This window comes from Anopheles marshallii, chromosome 3 (assembly GCF_943734725.1).
Source record: "Anopheles marshallii chromosome 3, idAnoMarsDA_429_01, whole genome shotgun sequence".
Taxonomy (NCBI): Eukaryota; Metazoa; Arthropoda; class Insecta; order Diptera; family Culicidae; genus Anopheles; species Anopheles marshallii.
The window spans coordinates 82,724,037-82,749,961 of NC_071327.1; the positions used below are offsets into that span (position 1 = coordinate 82,724,037).

At 46.4% G+C, this 25,925-nt stretch overlaps 4 protein-coding genes across 4 annotated transcripts; 3 read left to right on the forward strand and 1 right to left on the reverse strand.

The window, feature by feature from the left end:
* Nucleotides 1-404: 404 nt before the first annotated feature.
* On the reverse strand, nt 405-15,246 carry LOC128711147 (opsin-2). The gene is made up of 5 exons (XM_053806011.1): nt 15,048-15,246; nt 14,821-14,980; nt 13,187-13,372; nt 1,411-1,541; nt 405-1,336 (listed from the first exon to the last, which is right to left on the reverse strand). Exons 1-5 carry the CDS (start codon nt 15,244-15,246, stop codon nt 405-407), a joined length of 1,608 nt encoding a protein of 535 aa, XP_053661986.1.
* On the forward strand, nt 5,279-6,010 carry LOC128711149 (uncharacterized). Its single transcript, XM_053806013.1, has one exon. It carries the CDS (start codon nt 5,279-5,281, stop codon nt 6,008-6,010), a length of 732 nt encoding a protein of 243 aa, XP_053661988.1.
* On the forward strand, nt 9,958-11,379 carry LOC128711148 (sarcoplasmic reticulum histidine-rich calcium-binding protein-like). The gene has a single exon (XM_053806012.1). The coding sequence runs from the start codon at nt 9,958-9,960 to the stop codon at nt 11,377-11,379; it is 1,422 nt and encodes a 473-aa protein (XP_053661987.1).
* Nucleotides 15,247-23,470: 8,224 nt separating the features above from the next.
* On the forward strand, nt 23,471-25,052 carry LOC128715641 (protein yellow-like). Its single transcript, XM_053810551.1, has 2 exons — nt 23,471-23,847; nt 23,909-25,052. Exons 1-2 carry the CDS (start codon nt 23,471-23,473, stop codon nt 25,050-25,052), a joined length of 1,521 nt encoding a protein of 506 aa, XP_053666526.1.
* The last annotated feature ends 873 nt before the right edge of the window (nt 25,053-25,925 follow it).

Below are 25,925 nucleotides of genomic sequence, written 5' to 3' on the forward strand. Positions count from 1 at the left end.
ACTTGAGTTCTCACTTTTATACCTCAAACAATTTTTGTTGTGAGTTTTATCAACAATTGCTGACGCCACGTTTGACACGTACATATGAAACCTTCCGTTAACAAAGGACGCGTCTTTCTTTAAGCGAAGAATGTATTACACTTTTTCATCCTAAATCCCTAACGCCTCCGTAATCGTGCAAAGACTCGTATTTGTCGCCCCTCTAATGAGCGGTACCATCGGTTTTCCGGCAATTTTCTATGATTACGACGCTCAACAGTGCACCTCTCCGTTCAGCCAATTCTTCCATTACCACCCTCGTCCACCCTCGGTTTCTGTCGCTACCGCAACCCCGGCTACACGAAGGCACTGTTTTCGTAGTCGTCCGTTACGCGAAGGAGCTGAACTCCTCGCGGGCAGCACTGTTACATCTCGAGCGATACCTCGAGCGATGTTTCATCGCCGTTGGAAATCTGCTTCTTGAGCGCCTTAACGCCTCCACCATTACCATTACCGCTGATTCCAGCCATACCCTTGGCCGTGATTAGCCGTCCACTTCTTCCGGTGCCCCGCACGGAGGCAGTGTTACCACCGCCCGGCACACGTCCGACACCACCGGATTCTTCGCCGCCACCATCGGATTCGCCGGCACGCGAGGCACCCCGGGTATAGTGTGAGGTTTGGTACTGCGAGTTACCCTGGTCGGCACCACGGTTACAGAACATGCGCTCCAACATCTGCCGGTAGCGTGGGTGATTCATGGCGTAAAAGTACGGATCAATCGTGGCCGCTATTTTAGCAAACACTGCAGGTATCATCGAGTTCAGTGGGGTTAGATATTTCTCGTACCCAAACACACCCATCATCGCAACCACAGCGTAGGGTGTCCACGCGGCAAACCACAGCCCGATGATGCCCACCACGACCCCGGCCAGCTTCACCTCCGTCTTGTTCTTGCTCTTGCTGGACTGGATAGCGTTAGCATTGATGACGGCCATAAGGATCCGCGCGTAACAGTAGCTGATGATTACGAACGGTAGTAGCCAGGCGAACAGAAAGTAAACGAACATGAAGACACGGGCCTTGTACGTGCGATCCAGGTAGTCGAAGCTGCATGCCGTCAGATATCCTTCGGCCGTGTAGCGACTTAACCCAATCTCAAGCGCTGGGAAGATGGAAAAGAACAATCCATACGCCCAGGTGAAGGCAATCAAGATGTAACACTTCAGTTTGGTCGTTGAACGGTTCGGGTTGAGCGGGTACACGACCACGTTGTAACGATCGATCGAGATGACTGTCAGTGTAGCGATCGCAACAGTTCCACCAAGTGCTCCCATCAACGCGTAAACCGTACAGCCTAATGCAGTTGAAAGGGAAAACGGTTAGTTAAAGTTGTCAAGCGGTACTCTTACACACATCCAGGATACCTACCAATCGACCCGAGGGCTGGACCTTGGTGGATACTGTTGTAGATGAACAGAGGCGCCTCCATCATGATGACGAAATCCGCCACAGCTAGATTCATGACAAGATAATTAGCTGGTGTACGAAGTGAGCGATATCTAAGGAAGAGAGTAGGTAAGATTCGTAATTGACCACCTTACAGTTAAAGAAATGTAAAATATTTATTTCGTCATCTACTCGACCGCAACGATATTTAGAGACCAATACATTAATATGTGTTGTCACACATGCACATGGAATAATGAATAAAAGCCTCAAGAAAAATAAACGTTACATAGTAATGCTACTCTCCGATAGATGGCGCTTTTAAGGGAGAAAGCTCTGACCAAGCGAGTTGCGTCATTGAACGTGGATTTTAAACACTGCGCAACTGCAATGAAACAAACAAAACTAAGGTAATAAGAAACAATATTATTTATATGATTGAATACCGTCTAGTGCATAGTTAAGTAACGACAAATTGTAAATTGCATTTTCTCTGAAATAATAAAATAAAATATTTCCAAGGCTTAGAGATCATACGATCCAATTTCAATTGCAAACCGATCAGTCGCATTCAGTCGCTTTTTAAAGATAATTGTCGAGAGAATTCCCATGTCATCAAACTAAAATTGCCGTGGATATTAAATGAACATTAATGAATTTTTTTTTTGGTGAACATTTTATTTGCTCTTTTCTAATTCTTGGCCTATCGTCTTCTGCATCGTGTTAGGCCGGTCTTTTTATGTGGACTCCGAGGTGTAGACACTACTCCAATCCGAGGCACACTCCATAAGGTACAGTTCTATCCATTTTTAGATTTGTTTTTCACCTCGAAGGGGCGATCGATACGCCCGGCCGGTACCCTGAAGCTCGCCTGCATTGGGGGACTCGACCCATCCCGAAGGCGGGGGGAATCCGGATCCACGGCAAGCGTTGTGCCACTGATCGGAGCAGCGTCGGCAAACGATTTGCAACCATGACGGCGAATCCCACGAAGTCCCTTTCACAGTCATCACGGCGCAGCAGAATATCAACGTCACCAGGGTATCTCACATGCTCCGGAGGGGTTCCATCAAACGGATGCAGCGGCACCGCGCTGAAGAGACGTCGAACCATTCTGCACAACCATGGAGGAAAATTGAACCTGTGGTGCGGTCCGATTGATGTTGTGTTTCAGCCGTATCGTTCGCCATCATTAGTCGCCATTTGCGCTTCTCTTCGTTGGCACATCTGCACCCGGGGGTGCAAATGTAAAAGTGACGCTAACCATTTCGGTTAGCGAGTGGTTGGTGAATTCCGCAGCAGTGGCGAAATTCAGTTGCTGGGGGAAAATTTATAACGCGTGTCCCCGGGGCACGCAGTGCGTACGTTCTGAAAGAACTGTGCGCGGTCCAATTTGCTTACGGGCGTGCAAGCACACATGCAAGCAATATGCAATATAACGTTCGTCTGACACAGTTCCGGAACTAAGGCACCTTACTGGCAGGACGAGCGGGGGAGTGTAGAAGGAGGGCCAACGGGGGGGCCAGAACGATTGTTTCGCGCAGCAGCTGTTATCGATGACTTTGCGGCACCACAAAAGGAGGTTAGTGCGAGTTGGTTGTGTAGATAGTCTCCATCGATATGGGCGAGTCACGTCCCCGCGGATGATCCACAAGCTCCAACACACACACACTCAAACACAATTGCAGGCCGCCAAGATGGAAGCGGCAACGTCTCCTCTGCGAGCAGTTTGGCTGTCACTCATACAAAGGGACGCATTTGCGGCCATCTACACGATACGTGGATGAGTCATGGCGACGACGCACTTGGGGGCTATGTTCTGCGCGCTGGCGACATCCCGCGGTCCATCTAAAGACTTCTTCCTCGCACAACGACGCTCAGTCACTGGGCAACACAGCTTGGTGTCTTCTTCTCTGCACGGCTACCCACGCAAAACCGGGAGGAATTATCTGGGTCACCTCCAGCGGCATGGAAGCGAGGCGTGGGGCACGAGTGCGAGCGTTACCGGCAGTCAAAGGCCGCAGTCTAACGTAGAGAATGATGTGCATCATAATGTACGCGGCTAGGAGCCAGGACGACCGGGAAGTTGACGGTTCCACCCGGATGTTCCACGTTTCACACTAGTGTAACTGCACGAACACGGTTGCGGTCCGCGCATCCGGTTGACCGGCCCAGGGCCAAGGGCAGCCCAGGTGTATGGCCCCGGGCCCGGTTCCGTAGGCGATAACGTACGCCCCAAACGCACTGGTGGAATGTAACGGTAGAACTACCATATCCACGGCCACCGAGCTCACTTTTATACATCGCCTTTTGGTAGTGTTTGTATTGCTTCGCGCACTAACACCACCCATCGACAACCTTCCAACGGGCCGAGTGTTGGTGCTTCAGCGTTCAATAGTATGCGTAGAATCATATGTTTTTTACTTGGCACAATGCACCTTACTGGTGCTTCAGCGTTCAATAGTATGCGTAGAATCATATGTTTTTCACTTGGCACAATGCACCTTACTTTGCAAAGCAAAACATGAATGAACGCGTTTCTTCTGCCAACGAATGGCCACATGTAGAGCTCCAATTTTTGCACTTTTGTGAAGTTTGTCACTGTTAATACGTTTACTGCAGAAATGCATGATGCAAGAATACGACAATGCCATTAACGATGCTGTACTTCCATGTCTTTTGCCCGAGAAAACATGCCGAACACTCTATTCTACGAGCGGTTTTTTGAAAATTTCAACCGTCGCTTCCTGATACTCCACCAGCCCTAAGGCAATGGCCAAATAAGCGATCAGCTGTATCGGTACGTTGTACCCCCTCGCCTGCATTACACGCCAAAGTTTGATAACAATCGCCGGGTACGCCATGGTCATATAAAGCTTCGTATATGTTTCACGAATATTTCACAACACCGCAACTCGTCGTTCTAATAAGGCGCATGCAATTCTGCTAATTTCGCACGATCTTGCACTGGAGGTGTGTACTGAAAAACTAAATGCGTCTGCCAATGGTCAAGCATCCCCATCCCCATCTACCTGGTACGAAACATAACACAAAGCAAGATGATAACACCCTACTCTTTCTCTCGGTCGATGGAAAGGGAAGTCGCTATTTGCGTGGCCAAGTGGGCCAATGGGCTAATCGAATGATGAGGCGCGTAGTGATAAAAAAGAAGATAAATAAATACATCCTCCCCCACCCCAATGAGAAAGAGGGTAAGATTTTGATTTCTGATGACAATTAACATGATTACGTGTCACATAGATATTTTTAGACAAATAATGGAAATATATATTGTAACTCTTCATTACAACATAGTTTGTTAAGTGACAAGTTATTAAGAGATTATTGCGAGCCTTGAATGAAAAACCGTTCTCCTGACACGAATATGTTTTCCTCAGACAGTTTGACGCTTTCCTGCATCGTTATTTGGTTTTGATATCAATCATTACATCCCCTTATTTTCCACCCCCTTCAATTACATAAAAATGCATCAAATGACATCATACTACATGATTCATTTTCCACTCTTTCCGCCAGTTAAAAATTCAACGCTTTGCGTGTGTGTGTGTGTTTAGTGACAAAATATCTATTTATGCCGGTTCTTTTTCCGGTGTATCACTGTAGTAGTTGAGTGCTCCTGGTGCTCCTATGCTGGTGGTGTGCGTTTGCATGGCGATTCTTTTCGCATACGCACACTCGACCAAAACAAACACTACCGAAGAAGTCCAACTCGGCCGGGTATAAAGAAATACCGGCAAACAAAACGTTCCGTTCGTTGTGATTCACTCTCCGTCGGATCGTGAACACGTAGTAACCGTCGACCGAGACTCTTCAGCAAGACATTTTCACCATGGCAGCGGGACAGTTGATTGGAACAATACCGGAGTTTTTCGTCAATATAGACGACTGGAATGTGTACTACGAACGGTTGGAGCAGTTCTTCGAGGTTAATGAAATTGTGCCGGAAAAGCGCAGCGCATTCCTGATCAGTTGCATCGGCAGCCATGCATACAAGAGTCTGCGAGATCTGTGCCATCCATCGCTGCCCAAGGACCGGCCGTTCGAGGAGCTCTGTGAGCTGCTACGCAAACAGTTCAGCCCCCAAGTGGCAATCTTCCGCGAGCGGACATTGTTTTACAACGCCACACAGAGCGTCGGGGAGAACGTGACTCAATGGTACGGACGGCTGAAGAAACTTTCGGTGGACTGTAAGTTCGGTTCCAACCTGGAAGCAATCCTGCTGGATAAATTCATTACGGGATTGCGGCCGGGCCAGGTGTTGGATCGGTTGTGTGAGGAGAATGAAACGATTCGACTTGAGCAGGCGCTCGATATTGCTGTGAACAAGGAGTGTGCCGTACGGGAAACGGCCTATCTAAATCCGGTCGCAAACTTTCCTGCTCCTGGCGCCTGTGGACGATGTAATTGCGGTGGAGCGGGCGTCGCACCGAGCGAGGATGGTTCGCATTGTGGTGAACAGGGTAAGGGACGCAGTCAAGGACGCAATCGGAACCGTCGAAGAAATGCGCGACGCAATGCCGACAAGAATGAGGACGAAAATCAGTCCCGGGCTGGAGATTAGGAGCGACGAAAGAGAACACACACAGGGGAGGGATAAAGCTATAAACTACTGTTCGAATAGATGGATAAGAAGAGTATGGGGAAAGTATTTAATAAAAGCGTAAGAGAAGTATTTTTAAACACCATACAAAAAGAGGTCTCAATTTAACGAAAGAAAACGGAACCTTCTCGAAGAAGATATTTTGCGATTTTACAGGTTTTTAGCGCATTTCATTCCCCACCACATTTACTGCACCGAAGGGGATTGAAATAGTGTGAGTGCGTACAGTGCGAACCGGCTTAACGGTTGGGCCATGGCTTAAAACCGGCTTCTTAAAATGCGCTGCTTTACGGAGAGCTTCCCAAAAAGATGCAATTTACATTTAGAAAGTCATCCTTCCTGCCATTATTCATGTTGGGTTGAGGGCATTTTTAAATATGAGTCCCAATGACTTATGCAATCATGAGGGGTATTTTTCCCAGTGGTGAAGAAAGTAAAGTAAAGCTAATTTATAGAGAAATATTGTCTACGTTATCTCAAGGCTATTAATAAAACATAGTAACTAAACTGTACTGAATGAAAGAAAGGAGACCTTCGTTCATTTCACCATTTTGATAATGAAATATTCACAAGTAAATACGCCATAATGTGGTAGAGGGCACTTTCGTAGAATCCTGTAAGCTGACACATGTTAATCAATTATGCGAAAGAACGTCATTTTTTCCCGAGAAGTACAACTATCCTCAATAGAACTAATGTGAGAGTACATTTGTAATGAATTAAACCTTGTTGTGCAATTTATAGACTGAGTCATTACCGGTTTGGTCTCATCGACTCATAACATCACAGTGTATTTTTACAGTATGGAATCAGTTGGAACTATGAAAAGCAACTGTTTTTCAGACCATTTCATGACAATTTTGGAACAAGAACGTAAAATACACAAAGTCATCTTTAAGCTGCTGCCATAAGCCTATCTTTTCGAGATAAAAGTAATCTGACCTTGATAAGATACGGGTTTGATTATTGCAGGACTGTACCCTAAACGAACGAATGCAGTGCAAAAATTCCTTTTGGCCGGGAGCCAAATAAAGAAACGGAGTTGTATGTGAGTCATTTCTCTTTTTCTACATTCGATGAACGCCGGCCGGGTTGCATTGGTGTGTGTGTGGCCATCCAACGCCATCGATTTTGCCTCAAGTTCAACAGCGAATTAGACGACGATGATGTCATCCGCTGTGTGTTCAACAGTGTACAGCGCCAGCACGCCGCACTCACACTGGCCACCGACTGTATCGTACAGCCTCTGGTTGGCACCGGTTCCACGAACACAGCCGCGCCACTTGACCAAGGTGGGGATCCGCACACCAGTCGGTTATAAACGTCTTACACATCCCGGTTCGCAGCCGTATAGTGCGCTTCACGTTCGAAACCACGTCCACACGGTTTCGCTCTCTACTGCTCGGAACGGTTTCCCTCGCGGCAAAAGCTTACGAAGGTCACGATGGTCGGTCAAGCGATGGTCGGTTCGATTCCGGAGTTTGACGGATTTATCGACGACTGGAACGTGTACCAGGAACGGTTGGAACAGTTCTTCGAGGTGAACGATATTCCGGACACGAAGCGCACGGCGCTGCTCATCTCGGTTATTGGCAGTGACTCGTACAAAACACTTCGGGACTTGTGCCATCCGGTACTGCCCAAGAACCGTACGTTCGAGGAGCTGTGCGAGTTGCTGCGTAAGCAGTACAGCCCGCAGGTGGCCGTGTTCCGCGAGCGAACCACCTTCTACAATGCCCGCCAGGAGCAGGGCGAAACGGTGACTGTGTGGTACGGGCGGCTGAAGAAGCTGTCCGTTGATTGCCGGTTCGGTGAGAACTTGGAGGCCATACTGCTGGACAAGTTCGTGACCGGACTGCGTAGCGGTATGATCATGGACCGGTTGTGTGAGGAGAACGAGGGCCTTACGCTCGAGCTGGCACTGGAGCTGGCCGTGAACAAGGAGTGTGCCCTGAAGAGTGAAGTGGCCGGAGCTGCCGGGATTTGCTAATTCTTAGTTATGATAGCTGTTTAAGCGAAAAGGGGGCGAGACCACTGTGAGATGATTCTGTGAATGCATGCGCGGAAGTGGTCGGTGGAAAGTGTGAAGCGCGTCCTACTTAAACTAAGCATACTTATATACATCGAATAGTTATTTAAACGTAGTCTAAGTATATACGTTAATAAAAGCCTACGATCTCGCTAGATGGAGGCAACAAGTGAAGCCATAAAAGCAACGTGTGTTCTCATTATTGCCGCTAACGAAGAAGGTGGAGTTGGTGGAGTTTTCCCCGATGGGGATGAGATGGCGAAAGAAAATGTGTGTTACTGCCAGAAATTGATGTTGGTGAAGTTGTTGACGAATTTAATGATTTATGAGACCATGGGGGATGAGTTGCTGCTCCACTTCTGTCCGTAAACGAGCCAGAATAAACCTAATGAATCTAATGAATATCCTAATTAAATAAGTGTGTGTGTGTGTGTGTCTGTGTAGATGACTTCACACAGTTCTATGATTGACAAGTGACGCTTGAATTTCCCTCCCTCACAATACAAATGATGCGCACGTGCCCGAATTTTACGCGTTACTGAAATGACACGTGGTAACGAGCGAGAGAATAAAAATTTAAACAACACTGACGAATATTTGTGCTTATGGTGAGCTTGTGTACGGGTGCGATCGTAACGAAATTCCCTGAATACAGTTCCCGATTTTAAAGGGTGCTTTAATGATGTGCTAATTTCATATGCTCGAAAGTGTTGAATTTTTGCTGGAAAAAACCCCTTTTATGGCTGTTGGTGAAATGCCCGGAGAAAGGACGCTGAAAAAATCAGGCCACAAATTGCTGCTGTAATGATGGATGATGTTCCATTTGTTGGTCGTTTTGAATGTCGCATTTGAGTAAGTGCGGATATATGTGAAAACTCGCGCATCATTGTTCACGCGTGAAGAACTTTGGTCCGTGTGTAGTTGGCGGGTTACGATGCGAGTCATTGCAAACTGTGACGATGAGTCATGCAGGAAATATTTTATTTTTCTCGGTGCACTATTCATAAACAATTGTTATAAAAACACTAGCATAAGCTTTAAAAACGGACTGATAATTGACAACTGAAACGATAACATGCGCTAATGGGATGAACACATGACGTCAATTTAGAAGATAAGGCCGACATGCTTGAGGGGGTCTGATGTTGGAGTTTCGACAAGTTGGAACACGTTGGGACAGGCTTAAGCAAGATGCACAAAAACGTGATTCGAACTATTTCCCTCTGCCATCACTACTACATTCACTACTGTTTTGCTCTCTGGTGGTATTGTTAAAAAAACATGAAAGATCAAGATTAACCATCCCTCCACCGCCCTACTTGACGATCGCTCCATGACCTCCACACATGATGAAGAATGCCACCCTTTTTCCCACCCCATTATGAAACCAAAAGCCGGTTATTATCTAAGCACGCACCACCCCTTCCACCCGTTTCAGGCTGTGTGCGCATTGGTAGATGATACCAGGAAATAAGATTAAACACCAACACTGACGCAACCGCTCGGTGTGTGTGGTGAAATTGCACACAATGACTCATCAACAATTTACTCGCCTGTGGGCGACAGGGTGGTGGGTGGTGCTGGGCGGTGGATCGTGCGATTGTGTTCGTTTTGCCGGTAGGACAGAGCAACAGAAACAAGAACAAACAAGATAGACGAACGGGAAAGTAGCATCGAGTATATAAACCGACTGGAAGGGCAACTAATGCATCAAACAAGCGTGAAGCATTCGATTGTTGCAACAAACAACGTCGCCAATACAAACGTACGCAAAGTGAAGTGAAGTTAGCAAGCGATTCAAGAACCTTCTACAGTCACCAGAGCAAGTGCAGTTCTCCAAAGTGCGTTCAACAATCACAGGCCTTGCAGTGGAAGAATCATGGATAAACAGGCGCCTACTATTCTACCCGAGTTCCACGGCGAGACGGACGATTGGAAGGTGTACCAAGAGATATTGGACGAGTTTTACCGGGCCAATGGTATCGTTGGAAAGCTTCGTGTTCCGGTGTTGATCAGTGTGATCGGTAAGACAACGTACGGGACGCTGCGCAGTCTCTGCCATCCTTCAGCACCGAAAGACATGACCTACGAGGATCTGTGCGCTGTGTTGGCCCGTCAGTTCATACCGGAGATCGCCATCTTCCGGCACCGTGCACTGTTCTACCGGGCCGAGCAGCACCGTGGCGAAAGCGTTAAGGAATGGTACGTCCGGCTGAAGTCGTTATCCATGGAGTGCAAGTTTGACAAGAGCCTGCTAGAACCGCTGATGGTGGATCGGTTTGTGGTCGGTTTGTTGCCGGGGCCGGTGCAGAACCGGCTGTACGAAGAGCAAGCTGATCAACTGCGCAGCATTGACCGTGCGTTCACATTGGCAGCAACTAAGGAAGCGGAACTGACACAGGAAAATAGAGACGAGGAAATAGCCCGCGGCTTCGCCGGATTGGTTATTGATGATATGCGGTACGGTCGACGACATCGGCGGCATGGAAAGCATCCGCATCCGTTTGGCCGGGATCACGGACATGGTCGACACGATGGACATGGCCATCATCATCGCCACGGACGCCACCATCGGCATCATCATTCGGATCAGGATTCTTCAAGGCCACTCGAACACCATGGCCATCACCATGGACATCATGGACATCATGGACATCATGGACATCATGGACATCATGGACATCATGGACATCATGGACATCATGGACATCACGGACATCATCAACAACCGGGGCGTCATTTCGGACCGCCAACCTTCGGACCGGGACCATGGACAGGTGGCCACCATGGGCGTGAAATGTCGCCACGTTGTTTTGGACCGGCGGCCGGACCGTGGATGGGTGGACACAAGGTAAGAAGTCATCCATTTGGTTACCCCACCATGATGGAAGCTTTTGGACGTCACGGTCGCCCGTGCGGAAAATGGCGCAAACGAAACCACCATCATCGCCGTAGCTCGTCGTCAAGCAGCAGCAGCAGCAGCAGTAGCAGTGGCAGCAGTAGCGATTCCAGCAACGACTCTCCCCACTCGGGTTTGGAAGTTACTACAGACCAGGAGGGTGATCGGCAATTCCAAAAGTTTATGCGACGTGAAATTGCCAAACACTGCCACAAACGACATGGCCCGGGACGACGCCATCGTCGCCACCACCATCATCAGCAAGATGAGGATCAACAGGAGGGACATGGAAAACGAGGCTGTCGCAGAAATCGGAAGCAGCAGGACGAACCAAGCGCACCGTCACAAGCGGAACAAGCGTCACTCAACGATCCTACGACGGATCCCGAGTTGATCGAATGAAACGGAGGAGATCATTCTACAGTTGGTTCGACACATTAATCGAATCCACAACAATATATTCATTACACCGGTGTTATAGTTAGAATAGGCTAGACATAACTAATCGAGCCATCAACAAAAAAAGAACAAAAATGGTGACAAAAATGTATAAAAAAACAAAAAATACAAAAGATGGCGAATAAAAAGAAGAAAAAAAGAAAAAGATGTTAAACAATTTAAATTCAAAATCTTTTCATTGCGAATGTACAGATAGAGAGAGAAACTAAGGTTTAATTTCGTATCTCGAACCGAAAGAAAATTTGTTCGTTGACAACCGTGCTCTTCTAGATCTAGATGACCATTCTTACGATGTTCCGAAAAGAAAATCGATTTGATTACTTGTACTTGGTAAAGAACGGCATAGGGAACAAAAGGGATTATCTTCCGGTTGCATCTTCAAACGGTGTACAAGGAACAACTATGAAATTGGTTGTTTGTTCGGGATTCTCAGTAGTACAAGTTTTGCGCTTTCGTGTTTTCATTTGTTCAAGAAATTTGTTCATTTCTTTTCCGGGTTCGTTTCGTTCGTGTTGACTTAAGCAAAAGTTTACAAATTGAAGATTTGCCAAAACGGACAAAAAAGTGAAAAATTCTTCACACTTCATTCACAGAAGTTCATTCATTTTCTTGACCGTAAACACCAACTGCTTTCGTGTGTAAGCTGGACGTGTTTGTCATGTTTTACGTGTTTTGCAGGCTATTTTTGAACGTCAGATTTATTTTTCCAGGATTTATGCTTTTCCTTATGAAAGTTATTTCCTGGATGTTTATTTATCCGAGTACTGGAAAAAGCATTTCAAACCGAATGGCTGCTTCAGCAACCGATAAAAAAGAAAATTAATCCAAGGGACTAATATGATCAACAGATTAGTAGATGAAGGCGCAGAGGATGAAGTTCTGGGAGAAAATACCAGAAAATACCAACTATACCATCGCCAATTGTTTATCGTTAGCAATACGCTTGCTTTGACGTGTAGTAAGCTCTATGAACGTAGGCTTCGCCGTTATATTTGATTGTTTCGATGAAAAAAACAGGGCATAACTTACTTGCCTACTTTCAGGCGTTTAACAAATCATCGTGCGTCTAGGGAAACATCTATCTTTTCCTAGTTCGAAAGTCAACAAGTGTGTCGTTAGGAAACGCTGCTATTTAGTTGAACGCTTTATACACATAGTTGTAAAATAAACTAAGCATAAAGTATAGAAAGCAAATTATGCGTAGGAAATGTTACAATCGACTACATTTCGTAGAACGTTTACTCAAGTGCACATCGGGAGCATTATACCACGTTTGTCCGGAGCCACGCAGGGATCTGTAAAGCAATGTTCCAATTGCAATTAAAATCTAATTTGAATAACTGATCAAAATGTTTAGAGTAGTGTTATTCAAACCCTCATACCACCCCCTGTTCACCTACTATCGAAGGCGCTTAAAATAAACAAACACCTGCAAAATAAACAGACCGACATACCAAACGGGTAAATTGCAATGAAAACATGCAACACTGACCAATAACGGAAGCTTTGTTTACTCAGTGGTGTCCTGCGTCCATTACATAAATATTCATCACAGCATCTGTTTCCGTTACGAGTATAGCGTGTAGCGATAACCACCAATACCAACCACGTCACCAACAAAAAAAAACACACAATCGGTAGTGAATTTGTCTTCATTGCCATTAAATGGATGTCGTCAAAAGGGACGGCGGTGTTGTTGCGTTGACAAAGATGAAACGATAGATGCACGAATGGGATACCGGCCACTTACCTGTAGAACATAAAGACCACCAGCGCGTTTCCGATAACGCCGAACAGCATCATCAGGAAGTAGAACACCGCCAGCCCGTAATGTTCGCCGGCCGACGGTGGTTCGAATTGAAGCCAGAAGGGATTGATTTTGGCCACAAACAGTGGATCCACCGGGAGCGCGTATCCGGACCGGACGATGTATTTGCTGTGGCGGAAGAGAAAAGAGCGTATGATGAGAAATATGGCGCGTTCCAAATTGTACCGCATTTCCTGCTTGTTGCGTAATTGTAGACAAACGGACGACGAACGGAAGGATTCGGTTTAGGAATAAATTTTGATTACAACCCACCGAACGACGAGCATTTCAAGGTCCAGCGGCAAAAAACAAGCTATAGCCTCTGCGTGTATTGTTTGCAGCGTTGATTTGGTAACGTTGTGTTGATTGAGTTTCATAAGAATTCGTCCTACATGTCGTTCGAAGTCTCGAATCGTTACTGTTGGCACACAAAAGCAAACGAGACGGACAAACGGTCGCCGAAGGAAGCCGAAGATAATAGTGGCAAATTATAGACATTGCAAAACTAGTCGCAACATCCCATTCGAGTACGGATGGTTAAGCTTCTACCAGAGATCACAAGCGTCCGAAGGATATAGGAGAGATTAATGAAATGGAAACATAACAGCGCTAGTCCAAAAAACGATAATGTTATCTAAAAATAAATACCTCCACACGCAGTTGGACATTCGTTAACGGTGCAACACATCGGGAGTATGACAATACTCGGTTGGTGCTCTGGCAATTTAGCTGTGTTGAAGAACTACCATAAAACATTAATTTCGCAACCGTCCCTTCGCACCAAGCTGGTGTATCTCGCATCGTTATTACGGTGGCTTGTTCCTTCCGTGGTTTACCCTATCTGATGGCAATCCCTTGCCAGGTATATAAACTTTTATCGTCCTTATAGAAAGTGCCGTACGCTGCATATACACCTTTCTTTGTCCTTTTATGTCTCTCACTCCCTCTACGTGGGACGATTTGGGTCGAAAAACTTGCCAGCATTGAGGCTCCGGTATCTGCAAGTTGTTAATTTGTTTCACACAAATTTTGCCGCGATCGCTATCAAAATACAATTCTCTGCGGCATTTTTCTCAGAATCTCCAGCGCCACATCAAATGTAACGGCACACCTGCCTCAACGGTAGGGCGGAATTAACAAAAACCGAAATCTTTCAAAAAAGTTTATGTTTCTACTATTGTTTACGGGTTGTTACCATGTTCTCAGGGTTTCAAAGCATCGGTACTAAATTAAACCAATAAACGCATAATTGCTGAGGAGAAAGGATTCACTTTACAGGATAACTTTGCAGGATGCGGGTGGCGCACTTTATGGTATGCAACGTTACCGTCCGTTGTTGGTGCCAGTAAGCATCTTTGTAACTTTGTTGTATGCTTTGCAGTTCCCCTAACGATCCTATCGATCATTGCCTGAGATTAAAAAAAAATCATCCAAACGCTAAACGGTTTCTAGGAAATGCAAAGTCAATCGCGGTATCCCGTTCAATTAGTGAATAGCCAAGAAATTCCTTGTTTCTGATCACAACATGGCAGGTCCTTTTGTTTCGCTACCGTTTTTATGGTATTTATCCAGCTCACCTCCAGAGGGCGCTGTTGTCCGTGGCGTTACTGCTGGTTTCATTGTACACGGATGGTGGTGTTGTTGACGTAAGGTCAGCCGTGTCTTCACGAGTCACGCTTGCAGACGGTACAGCGGCTATGCTTCGCAGCACTTCCGTTGGCTTCGGTTGCATTGCGTCTGCCAGAGAAGGAAAGGACCGTATATTGTAAAACAGTGATGAATGAATGTCCTGCAGCGTTCTTACCGAGCTCGTTGAGTGTACCTCCGCCTGCCATGCCGCTGCCGGTGCTCACTCCGAGACTAATGCCAGCATTGCTGAGGACGCGTTGAGGATCCACCATGCTGTAGCTGGCACTGCTGTTGGCAACCGTAATTCCTACCGTAACCAGCAGCACAATGATGGTCCACACGTTGGCTGACATTCTGAACAGAGGACTGTTCATTTCCGGTACACGTACGTGATGATGGACGCTGCAGTTCTTTGCTGGCGTGGAATCGCTACAAGCTTTTGCTAATATTTTTTCTCAAATGCCCGCGTTCCTTCGTGGGGTAAACTTTTACGTACAGTTGCACACTTTTAATTACATGAACATTACCACGTTTTGAAGTCGGTTGCCTGAAGACTACAGTGAAGGTGTCAATCGACGAGCCCCTGTATTACACCCTTCGCTCAGCTCTTCTACACTGCACCGTTCCATACAGTGGGTTTTTGAGAGGATGCCTTTACGATGGATGGATTAGTGAAGCTGAAGTTCCATACTTCTTCCCCGGGTTTGCCGTGAGTATGTTCTAAAGCCTCTGTAAAGTTAAAAATAAAGTTAGAAACAAAAAAGTTAGCGAGTGTATTACGGACATACGTTCAAACAGGAAATAATCGGTAGTCGTAGCATCATTAGCATATTTGTAACATATATAATCCATGGATTCCCATTGACAGAAGCCACCACTCATGAAGCACTCAATTTGCTACCGCTTCTCAGGGGATTCAATGGGATGATGACGATGCCATAAGAACAAAGGCACACGATACCACACACTGATACATCCCATTTTGTCTGCCTTTCAGGATTTTGTTCATGTGCTTTTTACGGAACACCAAACAAAGCTCTTTCATTTTCCACAAGCCCGTGTGTGGTTGAATTGAGGATATTTTTTAAGGATTTATTCAACACAATTCATCGGATCACTGAGTTCGATTCATCATTCTATTGTTTTGTGATGAAGAGCGAGAATGATGAACTTAGGAGCAGTATGATTAGAGTACTTCATGATCCTTTAAAATATGTTCAGTTGAATACATTATAATGAGCAAGCTTAGCACAGTCTGAGAATAATCCGACATTGTCGTTGTTTGAATTAGAAAAACGTTGTTGGAATAAATAAATATTTTCCGTTGTTAACAATTCATTTTACAAAATGGATTCCTTTCTGATTTCAGAATCATATTCGAAATAACTTTCATTTGACTTTATGCTTCAATCGTTTATGCTCCACGATGGATCATCTGCTCCTGTACATTCCTTTTATACAATAGTTTCAGATAGAAAATAGTTTACACAATGGGGCATGGGGTCCTACTAAACGTTAATAAAGTAAGCACCAAACAGCCGGTCGTGTTCACTATGGTGGTACCCGTTAGCTCAGCGAAGTCACCGAGTTGATAGGTTGACTGTTCACAAGGGTAGAAGTACTGAGATAAAGCTCATGACAGGCACCATTCAAACGGCATCAAGAGAAGATTTAAATCACACAGGAACAATCACAAAGGAATGCCGTGGGAGTGATAAGGGAATCGATTTACTCTGCTGGTTTTTTTGCCAATGTTTTTGTTTGAAAAACTTGGAAGCGTGTTCAGATTGGGTTGATTCTCCGCTTACTCTCACCCCCTTTTCTATTATGTCGGTTGTACGTACCGGTTACGACGTCCAATTTGCTCGATGTTTTACATCCGGACGGCACTAATAACATAAGCTGTTTCCGTATTCTTTCCAAACTACAATTTCCGCTCATCCCAGTTCGGTTGTTGATTTGGTGTAGTTGAAGGATTATGTTGCCCTCATCATTATGTTGCATTTTCTGCATCGGTTATTCGACGAGAAGCAGTTTTTGTGACTGCTTGGAGACTTGGACTTGGAGATTGGTGTCCGTTGACGTAAGCCACACACTACTTTCCCTCAAAGCTCTGGGTTACCCGAATCCACTCGGGTCCCACACTTTGGAGTTGATGCTCTGATATTAACATGCGTGCCGTATGATTTCCTAGCAAACTTTCCTCCTCGGCAAGTCGTATAATGAACCTGTGGTTACCACAAAATGGTGGTTGCGGAAAGAGCATTTACATAGACGCCTCATTAAAATCTTTACCACGTCCAACGTATCGAACTAGCAAGCTGCAGGACAATATTTGATCAGATAGTGTTTAATTTTAATATTAGCAGACAGAAAGCAAAGCTACTACTACTTCTTGTTATCGCATCGCTTAGTTAGAGATAGGAAGCATTTTGTGTTGTGTTTTGATACAACGAAAAAACAATTTAAATTTCCTGCAATAGAAACAAGAACACTTCACAGACACACGGAGGTGGATGTGGAGGATATGTCTGCGTACCGGACGGCTGGTTTAACAAGCCATGTTCTAGTTGTAACTTGTGGCCTTCAGCTTGAGGGCAACGATTTATCATTGCTTCACGGTGGTTAAATTCTTTCGTGACCCGTACCGGATAGTTGGAAGCTTATTAACCCCTTGTCAAAACAGAAGTTTGTCTACCGACCTCTTCAACCGAGAGCCATGACTCATCCTAGTGGCTGTCATAACTTTGCACTGGAAAGAGTGTAAAGATAAAACATCTCCACTACGCAAGGGTAGTTGGTGCAATAGATCACCAACCAATCAAATTCTGTTAGCTGTAGCAAGCAGAGGTGATTGATGAATCAGACATCCAGCTTCCATCGTGACGGACTTTCGAATGTTCGAGATAGATCCCAATCGGGCTGCTAGTCGAAAGGATGAAAAATTAACAAACCGAACGATTGATGCAGCTTCTCGCCGCAAAAGCAAAACCTGCCTGCAGATAGTCTTAAGGCAAGGGATTAGCAAGAGGTTTTGAATTTTGGTAAAGCGTAAAGAATGGTTTCTCAATTTTCAAACCATCGGCTCTAGATTGCGGTACAGCTTGTTGCCCTAAAGCAAGGAGTTGCGATTGTCGACGCAGACAAGAACCTCTGACACAAAGATTGCCTTGGGTTATGGTGCGACAGTTAGCACCGGTAGGCCTCCGATAATTGTCCAGAAGATCGACTTTGAAACTACGAAAAAAAGCCCGCTGAAAGAATAATTAAGTCTGCCAGCGGTTAACCAATGCGGCAATTGGGGGGGAATGGGTTATCTTAGGAAATTTGCTTTGGCTTTCATCTTTGACTAAACAAACATGACATCTGCACTTAAGTACAGCTAGTGGACACCTGCGTAAGGCTTGCCCTTTAAACATGTACACCCCTTTAAATATGTACAACAAAAAGTTCTCTAGAAAAAAAATCTTCTAAGCGAAGCATATTGCTATGGCACCTACTGTAGATAATTGACCTAGCGAAAGCGAAATCACACGACAATATTGGGCCGGAGGGCTACAGCATGCTTAGTAGATCGCGCAGACGGGCTCCGCAGATCGATGGCGTCATAAGCCGGCACACTCTGCACATGGTGGTAGGCATGCGGGAATACCTGTACACGCACAGTGAGGCTACTCGTTTCGGTCAAACGAGCTTAAAACCGAAGCCCAACTCGTCTGGCGGCATCATTTGGAGGTGCGTTGTGAACGCGATCGGACACAACAATCCGTCGACTGGTTTTGTGTGGTACGTACGTAGCTGCAGTGTGTGCGTCAAGTGTGCGAACGTGTGTGTGTGTGTGCAAAAGCTCTCACTTTCGTGGGACCAGAGCGAAGTAGTAAGCTAACAGTCGGAATAGTTTGACGACTTATTCGGAACTAGAAGCAACACTATCTGCGTAAGTGAGCATTCTTTTTATACCTTTTCGCTTCGGGTGTATGTGTGTTCCATAAAGATGAAGTTGGTTTGGTAAAAAAATGCTACAAGACACCATTTTGTGTAAAGGATAGTTCTTCGATTAGTGACTTTTTTCTTCTGCTTCTGCCAATATCGATCCATCAAGAATATTGAATTTGCGCTGAACAGTAATATCAACATTTGTACTTCTGGTTGGACACCTTGGGCGGAAGGGCACAGGAAGTCAGGTCTTACAGAATCTTCCGCCACTGGTGAGCGATTTGCGAGAAAAGCAAGGCGGAACTAACATCTTCAGAGTTGGGCACGCGATGCTGAAAATGAAATGCAGGAAATAGTGCACCAGAAATTACGTATGCAGAAACCAGTTTTGTCGGTTTCGCGGTAGGAAACATTCGGATTCGGAAGGTGCGCAACAGTGGTGCACGATTTATTATTCACCCACACCGGGGACGAACTTGAGGCGGAAGGTTTCCTGTTGCAAAGCCAACGGCCAAAGCTCTGCAGCTTCACTGGGTGACATAATGTTTTGGCTGCTTGCCAACATATTACTCCCTGCGGCAAGTACTCGGTGTTTAGGCCCGGTACACACTCCCGCATGCCGGCGAACAGGTGAAAAGGATGGATTAATAATGTACCCCGTATCAAGTGCTCAGTGTAGAAAGAGGAAAAAAAAAAACGGTGCGATGCAAATAATGCAAGTTGCAGCGGTAGAGAAGCTGCCAGTTGTCATGCGAGCTTGTTTGGTTTTTTGTTTATTTCGAGACACCGAGTGACTGGTAGATTGTTCGGTGGTTTCCCGTAACTTCTCTTCTGCTGCTTTTTTTCTCAACACTTATCTGTCATGCGGGAGCATCATCTTTCGCGTTTTTGGCATTAAGTTAAAACATACCATAAAAGCAAATGCTCAACACGTACAGCAATCCATTTCCACCTGCAGAGACATTTGCACTCGGGTGCGTTTTCCCGCAAACATTAAAAACAATGCCTGTGCCGGAGGTATATTGTCAACCGAAATTGCTCAACCACACACTCGGGATTAATTGGACCGAAACTCCGTTGCGAAGAAGCAGCATTCGATGTGCTGCGGGTGTGTATCATTTTGACACTATCCTCTATCACTCACACTTATGTCACGCCACACGTACAAAGTGAGCGGTCTTCATGTGTAATAGGACTGCGTTTGATTTAGATTTCGACGCAAACCTCTTTTATTTTATTGCACACCTTGAACGCACCGCACCTTTCGGACGCGAAATGGGAGCCGGTACGATTAATTGCATGCTGGTTGTTTTGAAGTGTTGCTCGCTGTACAGTGAGGTGGTTCGCGAAAGGTGGACACAACACTTTTTAGTGGGATCGTGTTGATGGACAACCCCATTTAGAAAGCTCGCGAATATCATGATTTAATTTACAGCTTACGCTTAAACATAATCAAATCCGAATGATCCAAACTGTCGTGGTTCATGTTGCCTGAATATTAGAGTCACGACCTTACTCAAGACATTTGTGAGTAGATGGACTGACGCATTTAAGTGGAGCACACGGCAGCCGACCTGTTTCTACCAACCGGCACTTTGGTTGTTTTCGGTTCGGCTTCATCGAATACCATTCGCGCGGGAGCAGGGTGTGGAGTTGGAGTTGGAGGCACCGTAAACGGCCGCCAATATCTGGGCGCAAGGCCACCGAGTGCGACTACTTCGAGCATAGAACGCGTTCGTGCGTGGTACACGGCTGGGTCAGTTTCGTTCTGCGTTTGCTGCTTCTACGTTTAGGGTGTACCTTTGATCAGGTGGACCCATGCGGCCAGTCTTGCACGAGGCAAGGCCAAACCGTAGATTTTTAAATGATCAATGCGAAAAAACGGTTTGCATACTCGCACTGTTACAAAATTGCAGTAATTAGCACGAATTACATACAGCTACTGAGGACCGTTTGGCAGGTTTGGTCTGTAGTTTCCGAGTGTAAAATATGTGAATCCAACACCCAGCAGCATCCACAATTCAAAACCGCTTTGAAATTATTCGTGACGGGGGGAAGATTTAACATTCAAATTAAACTTTTCTCCGAGCGCTACACGTTCCGGGAACACTGGCCAGTACACCATTGGAGTTGTGTTTTTTTCCTGCTCGTCTAAATGGCTATCGGCAGTTACGGTCCAACAGATTCTTTGTGTAGCGCACCAACGAGCGCCCTCTAATGAACGCTAAGTTAACACCACCAAATTGTAAGTAATCTTCCAGCTGGCGAACGAAACCACCAGGTTCGGTTTGGGACAAAAAGAAACAAGAATCCATCCACCTTTTCAAGTGAAGGCCGTGTAATTATGGGAACGTAATGGTGCACAACGTAATGCTTAATTTCTACGCCGGAAGGTTTCCCATTTCTGTCCGAGTTTTCCCCACCAATCAGGGTGCGTTGGATCATCCCTGTGTCGTTTGTTGTGTTGCGTCGAAATGGCTTTACTATCTGGCAGTGGAAATGTCCAACCACGGTGTCCAACCAACCTGGTTGCAACTTCCATCAGGGGTTCCCATGGTGGCTGGAGCTCATACACCCAGCACATCCGGACTACCGCTGCTCCGAAGCGAGCATGTTCCGGTGAATAAATACGCTATCAGTCAGTTTTTGGAGAGCTCTTCCGCATCATGCTGGAGCATTGGAACCCCTAGCGACAGTCGGTGTAGTGTTTACCGTAGCATCATCGGCATGGGAAAAGGATGTTTCAGAAAATTTTCCAGTATGGTGAACATCTCATGGACGAATCAACATTTACCAACAGCACTGTGTGTCTCGATTTTGATGTCGTTGCCTCCCTATCGGTATATCTGTGTGCAAAAGAGCTTCCTACCCCGGCAAAATAAGCAATCGTTTTAGCTTGAACACTCGTAGAAGGAACTCGTAGCAAATCCAGGAGAAGAAAATAATACAAACAAGACATGCATTTTGGATATCAAAAAGGCAACTAGCGGCTTCTGTGCGTTGTATTTTTGCACGGATTTTGCGTAGTTAGCGACCGTGTAATTTAACATGCAAAAATCTGTTTAGTCCTTTGTGCTGGACTGGCGGAGACTGTTTATGTCATTGACATTTTTCTCCATTACAGTATCTCCCTTTTGTTTGCCAAAACAGCACTTGTGCGCATAACTCTCCCCATCTGACGTGCTGCAAAACGACTTGGAAAATGAAAATATTATATGAGACCGAACAATTTCGTCAAGCTCTCGATGTGATCCAAACAAATGAACAAACAAACCAACACCGTCAATTTTGACCGTTTCGCTAGCGAGTTGCAAAATTGTTTCTATTCCGAAACGAATTATTAATCAAAATTGAATCTTTATTAGTGCTTTTCCAAGGAGCCAACGGAAGCCAGTCCAGTTGGAATCCGATTTCCTAGTAGTCGTCGTAACGCGTTACCCTCAACGCCATTTTTTTTTCTTTCTCGTTGGGGATGGTAGTGGTTTATTAAATTTTAAACCTCAGCCAACGTGATCAACGGGATCATAGCCTGTTAGCGGGGAACCTTTTTCCAAATAAGAGCTTCATCAAACCCGGTCTAGCTCGATGCGCGCAGCGTCCGACATTGTTCGTTCCTGAAAAGGGGAACCATTATCGTGCTGCCTCTCCACACTGTCCGGGAACTCCGCTTCAGATGACTCTGGATAAATTTGACGAACCACTGCAACACAAAACCACAACACGCCAGTGAATGAATTAGTCAAGCTGCTGGGAAATGTCCCAGTAGATGGTAGACGATAAAAAGGTATCGCATATTTCTGGAAGGTAATTAGCTTTCATACTCTGTTGATTTTGTCTGCAACACGGAAGGTAGTAAAATTCGCAACAAAAGAGACCCCGTACGACGACGGTGATTTTGAGCGAAAGTCATAAACCCTTGGGTGGTTCTGGAGGAAAGTTAAATCCTTCCAGTGAAAATGTGCACGGCCTTCGGTGTGAATGATGCACTACTGGCGGGTGTATGAGAAATGAATGGCTAACATATGAGGTGTGCTGTTTCGTGGGCGATTTAAGGGTTCCCCAACGCCGTTTGGAAGGAAACAATGATCCTTTCCCTCTTATTAGCCTTATTTTGGGTCATAGGTCCACAGGGCTTACATCGTTTATAGCCAGAAAAAGGGTCCTTTAACCCGCAGCGGATGGAAATTCCATTTTATTAAATCTCTTACCAAAGTTTCTGAGTGGAATCGATCACTTTCAAACACTCCGAAAGGCTACTGGGAGGACGCGAATGAGAGCAGAGTGTAGGTATTTTTAGTCAAAATTGAATGTGACAGATGTTGTAAGGAACACATTGCTTCATAACCCCGCGCAATGTCGCCCAACCCGAAGGTGTCCCCTTTCCGATTGAACATGAAGGCAGGTATAAAATGGTTTGTCATTTATCTCAAACCAAGCCCGATATTGATCCGATCACACCGGGTGGCCCACGTCACGTCCCAACACCTTAACTTCCAACTCACGGCTATCGGTGGGCAGGGGTCAAAATTTTCCCACTTTGTCGTGTGCTGTCGGTTGTTTGAAATCTTTCAAAGCAAATTACTTTCCTACCCGTGGATAAAAATCACAAACTAATCGCATCCTTCATTCCAGCTACAGTGCCCTGTAACTAAAGGAGGAAGAATGTCAGACGGGAGATGCCTGTGGTTGGCACTGGCCGGTGTACTGCTGGTTCTAGCCGTGATCACCGGTCCGGTGGGTAGTTATTCTCCGTTCAAGAAGGGACCACAACATGGTTCGTTCACTCGAACGTCACCAGCGAATGGAGAACGTGGTACGGTACGGGAACGCGAGCGAGAACGAGAGCGGGAACGCGAACAGGAACGATTGGCAACACCTTACGTAGGTCCGCTGGTGGGACTGGAAACGAATGGAAAGCGAGCTGCCAATGACTTCGTGGAGGATGTCGGTAAGAACGTCTTTGACACCGTCTACCATTGGAAGATGATCGACTTCATGTACCCTTCGCTGCAGTTGCGTAATAACGCCATCAGAACACGGTAAGACGATCATGGAGGCGATTTCGTCCCACAATCCCACTGATGTCTAACTACTCCGCAGGGAATTCATTCCGGAGAACAATCTGCCGCTCGGTGTCGATCGATTCCGGGACCGGTTGTTCATTACGACACCACGCTGGAACCCTGGTGTGCCGGCCACACTGTCCTATCTGCCACTGCCCGCCCAGGATCGCAGCCAACCGTTGATGCCGTATCCGGACTGGAGCTATCACACGTCACCACGCAACCCGGACTGCTCCAAGATGATGTCGGTGTACCGCATCCAGGTGGATGAGTGCGATCGTCTATGGGTGTTGGATGCGGGTGTAACCGACACGCTCACCAACCTGCAGCAGGTCTGCCCACCCAAGATTATGGCATTCGACTTGCAGAACGATGAACTTCTGTTCACGTACGTACTGCCAGCGGAACAGGTGAAGGAGGACTCACTGCACACGAACATCGTGGTGGATGTGCGAGACGGTCAGTGTGATGATGCGTTCGCATACGTTGCCGATGTCTGGCGCAACGGTATCACCGTGTTTGATATGCGCAAGTTCAAGAGCTGGCGCACGACGAACCATCTGTACAACCCGAACCCGCTCGCCAGTGACTACAACTACCAGGAGCTTAATTTCCAGTGGTCGGATGGTGTGTTCGGCATGTCGCTCGCACCGGTGCACCGCTCCGGCGATCGCATGCTGCTGTTCCACCCGATGTCCAGCTTCATGGAGTTCCAGGTGCCGGCCTCGATCCTGCGCAATGAAACTGTATGGGAGGGATTCGGACTGGCGGCGAAGGCATTCCAACCGGTGGGCACCCGCGGTCGCCTCGGGCAATCATCAACAGCCGGTGTCGGCAAGAACAATGTACAGTTCTTCACACTCGTCCAGCAATCGGGTGTCGGCTGTTGGGATCTTGGCAAACCGTACAACCGCAACAACCTCGGCGTGGTGGAGAAGAACGCACAGAAGCTAACCTTCCCGAACGACCTGAAGGTTGACCGAGAGCCGCAACAGTCGCTGTGGGTAATGAGCAACAAGCTGCCCGTCTTCCTGTACGACAAACTCGACTACACGCAGACTAACTTCCGCGTACTGATGGCGGACGCTCGGAAAGCTATCGAGAATACGGTGTGTGACCCACGCGTACCGCCAAGTTTGGCCTTCGACGCTGCCCAGCTCGAGTGTGAGTTGGAGCTGTAAGAAATACAGTGGACGTGGAGCTGGATCCCCGTTCCCGTTTGCCTTCCCTTCCACCGACTACTTGAGCACCGAACAGCTTTCATGACACGGGTGTGAAGCCAAAACTACCACTACTTCGACACTTGGACCAATTCCCGAAATGATCCTTATTTATCTACCTTCGGGGCATCCAAACTTTATCGCACTGCCCGATCGAACTACGGAACGCTGCCGAGTGCGGTAAGCCATTGGCGAAATACATTCCTCTACCTAAGGTTTATGGCACGCTTCTACATTCACTTAAAGGACAAGTCAGAAGAATCCGAAACATTCTTTCACATTTTCCAGTGCAAGGGATGAATGGGGCGAAATGGATGGGAAAGTTTCCCAAAAGGGCCGCAGATAAATATTCCCGCGTGTATATCGCGTACAGTGCGGATAGAAACGGCAGGAAAAGGTCCCGGAGACGCAAAAGGTGGGGATTTAATCAGGACTTGTGAATGCAACGGAACAATGGATGCTTCCTATTGGTCCTCTTGCTGGAGATGCTCATGGGACCACAGTTCTGCGCTTGCTGTAGCTCCACGTTAATCATCTCCAAGAGGAGTTGCATCGTTTCAATTGTGTAATTCGGCGGACAGGTTAGCCGTCCATGTGTGAAGGGGGGAAAACGTACCCTTTTCCCATCGATACGACGGTTCCGATCAGTGCAATCGGGAAGGCATTATTGCGCGCCACAAACTGTCAGATGAACGAAGAAGGTTGGAAGTAAATCCGTAATAAGAATATATGGCAGGTTGCTATCAAATCAGTATCGGTCATGGGTTCGTGAGTGGGATTGCCCATGTTATGATAGGTTTCGATCAACAAATCATGCATTTCACCGTGAGATTG

Bases quoted from the DNA above. Each gene is read 5' to 3' on its own strand.
- LOC128715641 (XM_053810551.1), top strand. From the start codon at position 23,471: ATGTCAGACGGGAGATGCCTGTGGTTGGCACTGGCCGGTGTACTGCTG. The intron at 23,848-23,908 runs GTAAGACGATCA...ACTACTCCGCAG, and splicing joins AATAACGCCATCAGAACACG to GGAATTCATTCCGGAGAACA.
- LOC128711149 (XM_053806013.1), top strand. From the start codon at position 5,279: ATGGCAGCGGGACAGTTGATTGGAACAATACCGGAGTTTTTCGTCAAT.
- LOC128711148 (XM_053806012.1), top strand. From the start codon at position 9,958: ATGGATAAACAGGCGCCTACTATTCTACCCGAGTTCCACGGCGAGACG.
- LOC128711147 (XM_053806011.1), bottom strand. From the start codon at position 15,246: ATGAACAGTCCTCTGTTCAGAATGTCAGCCAACGTGTGGACCATCATT. The intron at 13,373-14,820 runs GTGAGCTGGATA...CTTCCGCCACAG, and splicing joins GACAACAGCGCCCTCTGGAG to CAAATACATCGTCCGGTCCG. The intron at 1,337-1,410 runs GTAGGTATCCTG...CAACTGCATTAG, and splicing joins TCCAGCCCTCGGGTCGATTG to GCTGTACGGTTTACGCGTTG.